The sequence below is a fragment of the Microtus ochrogaster genome, chromosome 8, assembly GCF_000317375.1.
Source record: "Microtus ochrogaster isolate Prairie Vole_2 chromosome 8, MicOch1.0, whole genome shotgun sequence".
NCBI classification, from domain to species: Eukaryota; Metazoa; Chordata; class Mammalia; order Rodentia; family Cricetidae; genus Microtus; species Microtus ochrogaster.
Genome location: NC_022015.1, coordinates 38522257 through 38531888, shown reverse-complemented (window position 1 = coordinate 38531888; position 9632 = coordinate 38522257). Strand labels below are relative to the sequence as shown.

General features: G+C 45.6%; 1 protein-coding gene across 4 annotated transcripts in view; it reads right to left on the bottom strand.

The window, feature by feature from the left end:
- Positions 1-4075: 4075 nt before the first annotated feature.
- Positions 4076-9632, bottom strand: part of Kmt5b (lysine methyltransferase 5B) — a 42597-nt gene continuing 37040 nt past the window's right edge. For 2 of the 4 annotated variants that reach the window (XM_013347934.2, XM_005351624.3), the window contains one exon: positions 4076-6480. In XM_013347934.2, coding sequence (XP_013203388.1) covers positions 5003-6480 — 1478 coding nt within the window. In that variant the 3' untranslated portion in view covers positions 4076-5002. The remainder of the gene's footprint in view (positions 6481-9632) is intronic. The other 2 variants (XM_026781216.1, XM_026781217.1) reach the window with 1 other exon arrangement.

Genomic DNA, 9632 nt, shown 5'->3' with positions numbered 1-9632 from the left:
CCTGCTCTTCCAAAGATCCTGAGTTCAATTCCCAGCAACCACATGGTGGCTCACAACCATCTGTAAAGAGGTCTGGCGCCCTCTTCTGGCCTTCAGGCATACAGACAGAATATTGTATACATAATAAATAAATAAACATTTAAAAAATATTTTTGTCATATTGCACTATACATTTCTATTGTCAGTTTTGAGGTCATTGTCCTGCCATACTTATGTTAGGCTTTCTAGATGCACAATGACATATTCTATATAGATAGGTAATCCTCAAATACTTCAAAGGTCTATCAGATAATGACATTTAAATGTTTTAATAACTTAGAATTCTGTTTACATGAGACACAACTGCTCCTGGCAGCACTGATCTACTCTTGAATGAATGGTGAGCACTGAAGACGCTCCATATGGAGCTTGTTTTCTTCTTGGCAAAACTGGCCTACCAGGCAAAGAACTTCCCTTGCCTTGACTGCTGACAGCATGCTATCCAATCCAGACAAACAGGATACAAGGTAAAGCAACTTCTAAACTAGTGCCAAGACAGGGTAGGATAGTCTTTCAAATTTTCCTATTGCTGAAAATGGTCCGTCAGATATTCTAGGCCTATAGCCAAAATTGGTTGCCCCAATGTTACAGAGAAACATTGGGTGACTATCCAGGCAGCCAGCAGTTTGTCTCATTTCTTGCATCTTTTGGAGTTCATTTGCTTGTGCTTTCTACTTACTCAGGTAATATTATTTTCCTTCTCAGGTCTTTGATGGGGTGGAAGATTAAATAGTTACAGTTACCATTCTCTTACATCTTAGTTAGGGCCTATTAGGTATAAGACTTAGGCCTTCCAGGATAGGACAGCTATTGGAATAATCTCTATAATTTGTCAATTACCTATAGCCTAAACACAGTCTGTTTCTTGCTTGATGTTCTTGTTGGTTGTAGTTTCATTTATTTCTCTCTTCTGTACAATACTTGATAGTTGCTCTCATGGTACATAGTTTTTTTTTTTGTTTTTTGTTTTTTTTTGGTTTTTTGAGACAGGGTTTCTCTGTGGCTTTGGACCCTGTCCTGGAGCTAGCTCTTGTAGACCAGGCTGGTCTCAAGCTCACAGAGATCTGCCTGCCTCTGCCTCCCGAGTGCTGGGATTAAAGGCGTGCACCACCATCGCCGGCCCATGGTACATAGTTTTATGTTAGGAATAGAACCTTCCTATTTGGAAAAAAAAAGGGGGGGGGACGTGGAATTTCAACTCATTTAGCCAAGGGCCTAGGGCGTGATCTTGTCTACATACACAACCACGTAAGAGCTGAGGGAAGGGGGTCATGTGCTCTCTTGCTCTAGCTCTCTCTTTGGTGGTTGGAGCCAGAGCAAGGAGCAGTTGATTCCTGGGCAGAATGGCAGGATATAGCAGCTGGATTGCAGCAACACCTAATCTGTTCTGTATTAGTGTTTATTCCTATCATGTATCTAAATAAAATTTTAGATCCTTCCAACAGATTCTGTGAGCTCATGTAGACTGGGGCACCTGCCCATGTGGCCCAGCAAAGCACAGCTTCCTTTCAGCAGAGCAGACTGTGTTTGTTGGGCCAGCCCCATCTACCATGGCTGTGCCTAGGCAGGAAACTCCAAGATCTGATGACACACACAGAGTAATTCTCATAGTGTGTCAAGTCATCTCGTAACCTGTCCTAGACTGACTGTTTGGGTTATATATAACCTCAATGATCTTGGAGGGTGAGTGTGGCAGAGGTGGGGAGAGGGTCGGTAGTCATTTATACACCTGACCTTCTGTTGCTCTCCGTTTGGGATCTATTTCTAAACAACACCCACATGCTCTGGAGAGGCTGAAGTCTTCTCATGCATGCCAAGAGCTCACTTGCCCTCTTGCAGGGACCATAGGCGTCCTGGAGCCTGGCAGTGTCTTTGTACCCCAGTCTGGCAGTGAGCTGCACACTAGTGACACAGAACTGAGGAGTTGCAAGGTTTCTGGGCAACTTGGCGCAAGCTAGCTGGGTGGTTGAAGGCTTCCAGTGTCACGCTAGGGCAAAGCATGTGGGTCTGGATGCTGAAAGCAGCCTTCCTGTGGGGAAACAGGCTGCCCTTCATTCTGGGAGTCACTGTGCACACACGGCCACCAGAGTTATTTTTGAGAGAGTTTCTCTGTCAGTCCTGGCTGTCCCAGAACTCACAGAGATCTGTCTGAGCCTACCTCCCATGTTCTGGGATTAAAGGTGTGCTATAATGGCTCTCTTCAACTCAGAAACTGCTTCCTGTAAGTATCTGGTGGAAGACTCACTTTTCTCCTCAAGATACAGTGAACACTGACGAAATCATTTTAATTTCCGAATTTATTAAAATGATTAACCTCAATACTGCAAGTGCATGTACAAAAGATCTGTAAAAAATGTTTTTAATGAAACGTTAAAGAACTTACCTCAAATGCTGAAAAAGTCCTTTTCATTCTTTCAGTACAAGGAATACATTGTATCTCAAAAGTATTACAACTCAGCAAAACAATTTAAAACAGTAATTTGAAAAATGATTGAAAATTGAATACTTTACATATATTTCTAGGATCATTTCCTAATTCTTACAATTGCCAAAACGTTACCAATCATTGCATAAGCTCAAGCTGAGAGTTTTATTGAGTGTGACCTCTTCCAGACTGGTCAAGTGTGTGGGTGCTGGCACCCCACAGTGAAGTTCTACAGCAGATAGAGAACAGTCCGAGGCCCCTGCCTTGAGAAACGGAAATAAAGTTCCCTAGAAGGCATCAGCAGCGCTGCTGAATGCTTGTGCATACGACTCCTGAGAGGCAGCAACTCCTCAACATGTCACTGCTCTTAGACCCATGGGAAGGTCAGCCTCCAAAGATGAGGCCACAAAACTAAAATAAACTCATAAATAAGTTACTAAAATTAAGCTTAAAAATGGAGAAAGCGAGAAATGTGATATTTTGTTACCTTTTCTTTAAGACTGAAACTCCTGAAATGTCTATTGTTGGATTTCAAAGAAAGGGGAGGATTTAGTCTCTGAGCCTCTCCAAATAGCCCAGTGAACATTCGGGAACAAGGGTGACCTGCTGCCCCGTGCAGGCTCCTGAGCCCACCTTCAGCTTCCTAGAGGTGGCACGGGGCTCTCACACAGAAGGGAGGTGCTCTCGGTGCCTTGAGACAGGAGGTCCTGAGACACAGGGCTGCCCTATTTCATGGCTATAGCAAAAGGTTGTGTATATATGCAGGCATGCAATCTCCCTCCTGCTGCCAAACGGGAGAGGCCTGAGGGTCAGACTGCCTGGCAACAAGGACAAGACTTACAGGACCATAGCAGGGAGTCTCACTCACATGCACAGAAGCAAAGACATCTGAATCCTAGACGTGCTCACAGATCTCACTACCTGGAACCTACTGGCCACAGTTTTAAGAATCCAAGTGTCCCCAAGCTGAACACTAGTAGGTATCACCAGCAACAGGGAGCACCGAGATGCTCTGTGGGGACCTTTCGCTCCCTGCAGGTCCCCTCTGACCCGCTCAATACTGAGTCCGTTAACTTGTGTTGTTCAGGAACACTGTCTATCTGAAAGGACACCTACACATTTCCCAGTAAATAAACAGACCCACTGGTGTCAAACACCTGCTACAAACTGATAGTTTCAAATTCTTTGATTTGCAAAATAATCCAGAGAAACAAATAAGCCTGGTACTGAACATAAAGCAGTAATCACAAATTGCTCATTAAGTTACTTAAAATTAATTTTTCTTCTCAAAGTGCTTCAAAAACAAATTAAATCTGACTCCTCTTTTTGTCTGACTGATAATATAATCAAAAAAATCTGATATTTTCATAATAAACTAACATAAGCCAAGAATGTCCACTGATGCAGTGCTTACACTATATATTTATAATTTCCTATTTTATTGGCATGAATATTTCTAAACTTAAAAACCTTCCTGGTAAGTTCTTTTAATTTCTTATGACAAAAATTTCTCACAACACACAAATATTTACAACATATACATCATTTTCAGCTCTTTACATTGAATCCCAAAGACAAATGTTTGTATAGGTTACCACAGAACAAAAGCTGTGACTCATGTTTTTATTTCATAAACTATTATAAGTTAAAGTGAATAGATTTCTTTAATATTCCTTGTAGCATTTTACAAGTGCAACAGAAACTTGAAGACCCAAATTAAGATAGCTGAAGTTCATCAGACAAACGTTGCTTGCTGTTGCCACGCTGTTCACAGCAAAGGTTTGAAAAAATAAGCACCAATCATTCTTGCAAAGAACAATTTTATCTAAAAGGATTGGAAAGTGTTAAATACACGGTCTCTAATTTACATGACAAGCAATAAATAAGCTGCTCGGAAAACTCATCCTGCACACCACCAGCCTCGTACATATAATGTACTGAAAATGAGCTGTCACGCAGAAGACTGCATTTTAATTTAGTTTCTTTTCTTCAAAGAAATCAATCTGACTTCCAGCCAAATGGTCTCTGTGATAACGAAGGCCACGGACAGGACACCTGGGCCGGTAAACAGTGTGAAACCGACACCTCCAAGGAGAAACATCTAGCAAATAAACCAAAGCCAGAGGTCGTTGCTGGTGAAACGAGCAGATGCTGGAAACCCTTCCCACGAGGCTGCTCTGCTCCGCCCTAACTACAGCTTAGTCATCTATGGAAGAGGGCTGGCACTTGCTCTTACAGGTAAGTTACAACATGGTGTAAGCACATTAGTGTCTCAAAGTCCTGTGTGGAGAGCGGCTGTCACGGACAGTCTGCTGGAGCCTCTGTCCTACAACAGGGCTTCCCTCTAACTCGGAATTGCACATAAGAAGGCTAGTTAAAAAGTACGATAAAAATTTGCACAAATCAGACTTAAGAGTTGGGATGCTGTACACTTTCTACAGTATTACGCCTACAGGTGAAGAGACCACAGAAGTGCTGCGCTGAGAAGCTGTGGCTGGGATTACTTTTACTTCCCCAGGACAACCGCAGAGCGAGAGCTCATGCGTTCAGCCTTAGAGACTGATCTTCTCTTCTCCTTGAAGAAATGTCGATATCTATGGAGTCTTTACCTACAATTAGCCTCAGCCGCTTCGCGGGAGGAAGAGGGATGAAGTCATCATCGAAGTCGTCCTCGCAGTCCTCCTCGTCCTCCTCCCCCTCAGAAGACGAGGAGTCCTCTGTGCTGTCCTCCCCATACTGACTGTAGTCGTCCACTTCCATCCGGGACTCCAGCAGGGAGAGGGGATCGCTGCAGCACACTCCGTTCTCATGAAGCCCCTCTGCATACGGCCCCCTGCTCTCCTCATCCCGCTTGAGCTGGATTTTGAGCTTGGTAGAGCTGCCACCTGGCCCCGAGCTAACCCCATTACTGAGCTTAGCGACATAGAGGTTGCTGTCACTTTCATGGTCTTTACTGAGCTTGATGCTGATTTTAGAGGAGTTCACACCATCGCTCTCGTGGTCATTTGTCTTGCTGCTGCTATCATGCCGCCTGCGAAGCGTCAGCTTGGGGATCCCAGAGCTGTTCTCCAGTATCAGCTGTGCATCGTACCGGGTGACCCGCCGCTTCTTTTTACTTTGTGCAGTTCTGAAGCTGTCTTTTGTTGTGAAGCTGTCGGATGTGACAACGGAACAGCCAACAGGTGAGGGAGCAGAGTCTGTGTAGCTTACAGGTACCCCAGTGGTGCCACTGGGCTCACCCTGGTCAGGATGGGGCCCTGACAAATCTGGCAGCCCATCTTTCCCAGGGAAGCTGGGCTCCAGACTGCAGTCCTCTGCCTTGGCTAAGTGTTTCATGGGTTTCCCTTGTCGAAATTTCTTTCTTGACGGGCATGGCTCACTCTTGGGACACTCCTGGGAAGCTTCCTCCCTGTGTGAAGTCTCAGGAGCCAGTTCTTCCAGCACCTCTGGGGTCACCTGCTGGCCACTGTCTGGGCAAGGTTCCAGAATGCCATTTTTATAGCCATCCAAGGGACTTGGTTCAAGCTTGATGTCAGTGGTCTCCTTCAGACCTGTCCTTGTCCTCAATGAGCGCCGGGTTGTGTAGGTGCAGGGCAAACTGTCGCCCTGCGAGTGAGCACCTCTGCCAGGGTTCTGCCTGTGTTCTCTTGCAGCATGCCTAGTCAAGCACCCACTCCCCACTGCAGCATGCGCTGGTCCCTCTGGCTCCTTCTCTTTCTTAATTGGCAAATTCTTATATAGCACAACTTTGGGCTCCTTTAGCACTAAGTTCCCCATCTCGAGCTTCCGTGATGTGCTCTTCTGGTCCAGCCGCTTGCAGTGATTCCTCAGTTTGATCTTGGAAAGTAAAGGCTTTGCCGGCTTTCTTAATTTCTTTGGTACCCTGGAATTGTTCATGTGCACTAGCTTAGGTGAGGTAGAGTTGGAAGCAGACGGGACTCTTGGCATGGACTGCCTGGTCAGTGTTCTGCTCTTGCTGCTCTTTTTTACACCAACTGAAGATTTTCGGTTAGAAGCTGTGAAGTTTAGAAGACAAAAATAAAAAAATTAAAAAAAAAATGAAACAAGCTTGGTACTACATGACATGGTTAAACAATCCCCAAAACAATCCAGTGGCTACAAACTGCGGACACACAGGACACACAGACACACGTACATGCAAGGCAGCCCTCAGGCAGACTCATTCCCTACACAGTGCCTCTGTTGTGGTTCAAGGACACCAGGACAAGAGGGCCCAGGCTGCTGCTTCCTGGTATCTCTCACACGTCAGGGCTTACAGCTCCAGACTAGGTAGTTCTCTTGCATAAAAGATTTGAAAGGAAGGTAAATGAAAACCATGGTTTCTGCCTTCATTTTCTATACGAATGTATGTATGTGTCTGTGTATATCATATGTATATCTTGGCTTGACAGAACTTGGTAGACCAGGCTGGCCCAACTCACAGCAATCCTCCTGCCTCTGTCTCTCAGGTGCTGGGGCCACAGGTGTGTGATGCAATACCCAGCTTCTCTCCTGAACTCTTAGTCACCATTTAACTCTACCTACAGTATGTTACTTAGCCAGTATAGCATCAGAGAGATGAGCTCCACTAACCACTGGACTCTAGGTGTAAGGTGAACAGATTCTAAGAAGCGTACGTTGTCTCCTCCAATACTCATACGTCAGTAAGGAAGCACAGTATCACGCTGTTTGCTCCCCTCACCTCTAAGGATGAGAAGCTACAGCAGGCGGCTATTAGGCTCAAGAGCTGCAGAGCCCTGATGGCAACAAGCAACTCAGGACAATGGATCTAACTTCTTCCTTCCAAAACAGAAAAGCTGTACCACTTAGGTGACCACTGAGTGCCTCTCAGGAGGCTGTGGTCCAAGGTCATGCTGCCATAGTGGTCTACCTCCCAGGTGATCACAAAATTTTACATTAGTCAGTTGTTTTAATGACTTTTTAGTTCCACAGTTAAAAAGCAAACAAATCCTCCTTTATTAAAACTAGTCAGTGGAGAAGTTGTGGTGACCAAGGGATCAGCACCCTCACACAAAAACAGGGTAAAGCCAGAAGCATGGGGTCTATTCAATAACGGTTTGTAGGGACAGACTGTTCCTTTTCCTCATACAGCAAAGCAAGGAGCTAGCAGTACTCTTTACCAACAAAAAGGTACAAGAATGTGTAACAAGCATTCTGAAATTATAAACCACCAGGAGTAGAAGGTTATCTATTTCAGGGACTGGCTTGCCAGCAGCTACAACATACCCTACCCAAACCAGCAGAGTTCCCAGTGACGAGAGCTGCTGAGTGGACCAAGCATCCACATATCTGTGTGGGTTGCTGCCAAGGATACAACTTATTTCTAGAGCTGTGTAATGAAGTCTGGATGGGATTCCACTCAAGGCTAAGTGACTTATAGACCAGAAAGTCCTACAACTGCACACACTTGCATGCTTTCTTTCATATATAGATGAGTGTGTGTGTGTGTGTGTGTGTTAAAAGATGGGATATTTAGGGAATACTTAGCAAATAGATGATTCTGACAAGCCATCTAAACATGTTAATGTTCTGGCTGCTTCTAGGCACAAGCTGAGACTGCATCTCTCAAACATGGGTTCTTGCAGGACTATCCATGACCAGGCTTTGCAGTCTCTAGCCTTTCATTTTCCCTTCCCATCCCTCTGTTGCTCTGAAAATGAAATCAACCCACACAATAACAGGATCCATGACATGCTCTTGTCAGAACCCCTCTATAGTCTAGATTCTGTCCCTCCAGTCGGACAGCCTTCGTGTGATGGACCACGGCACAAAAACCAGTATTCACGCCGGGCAATGGTGGCACACGCCTTTAATCCCAGCACTTGGGAGGCAGAGGCAGGCGGATCTCTGTGAGTTTGAGACCAGCCTGGTCTACAGAGCTAGTTCCAGGACAGGCTCCAAAGCCACAGAGAAACCCTGTCTCGAAAAACCAAAAAACAAAACAAAACAAAACAAAACAAAGCCACTATTCACTTTCCAGTCCTCTTTTTCATTTCTATGGACCTTATGATGGTAACCATCTTCATCTCTGGGCTGTCTAAGAGCATATCCTCCTGGTCTTCCTTTGACTCTGGCCGCCCAACTGCCATTCTTCAGACACCTGCCAGCTCAAGCCCCTTGACAATATTTTTCCAGGTGACAGGCATCACCTGGTCAGTTACCACCATTTAGATTCTGGCAGTTTCCAAGCCTCTAGTCCCTCTCTTCTGAACCACAGATCCAGAGTGCTAACAACTGACTGCAGTTGCTCCAGAGCTGACAGGCTTGCACTGTCCCCTAGAGCTCTGGCAGCGTCTCCCCTTGTTGATGCCTACCATCAGCCCACGACTCAAGCAAGAGTTGTCCACCCTTGACTCTTCTTAAACTGTCCTCATACAATTACTTGCCAGTCCTGCAGCACCATCCACCCCTGCAGTGTCACTGGAATCCCATCTGCCTCTGTTTAGCATGCCACTACCTCCTGTCTGGACTGTGCATGGCACTTGCCTGTCCCTCGTTCCTCCAAAGCCAGAATGACGTGTAGGCTACTATCCCATGTTACTGTGGAACATAACCTTTTCACTACCCAATGCCTTGAGAATAAAGCCTGAAATCTTCAGCTAAGTCATATCCTTTATCCTCTCCATCTGCAGAAACCACGGGCTCTCTGACTAAAGCCCTCAACTTGTGGGCATGTGCATGTGAGTCCCTCCGCTGTGGACATGCTTCACCTGGCCAGCTCATCATTTAGGGAGCATCTTCCAACTGCACTCTTGGCCTCCAAAGCTCTTTCTCTCTCTGAAATAAATTTAACTCATTAGCTGAATTCCATTCTAAGGTGATTCTGAGTCAGCCCCTCCTCCTTCCTTAGGGTCCCTGCTGATAGCAGGGGCAACCACTGACAGAGTGGTCCTTGTGTTTGTGACCTGAACCAACACAAAATGGATTGCACTTAGATGGTACATTACTTTGGTAGGTACGCCCTTATGTGTCTGTCATGGCTTGTTTGAAAAGTGCCATCTTGGCCGGGCAATGGTGGCGCACGCCTTTAATCCCAGCACTCGGGAGGCAGAGACAGGCGGATCTCTGTGAGTTTGAGACCAACCTGGTCTACAGAGCTAGTTCCAGGACAGGCTCCAAAGCCACAGAGAAACCCTGTCTCGAAAAA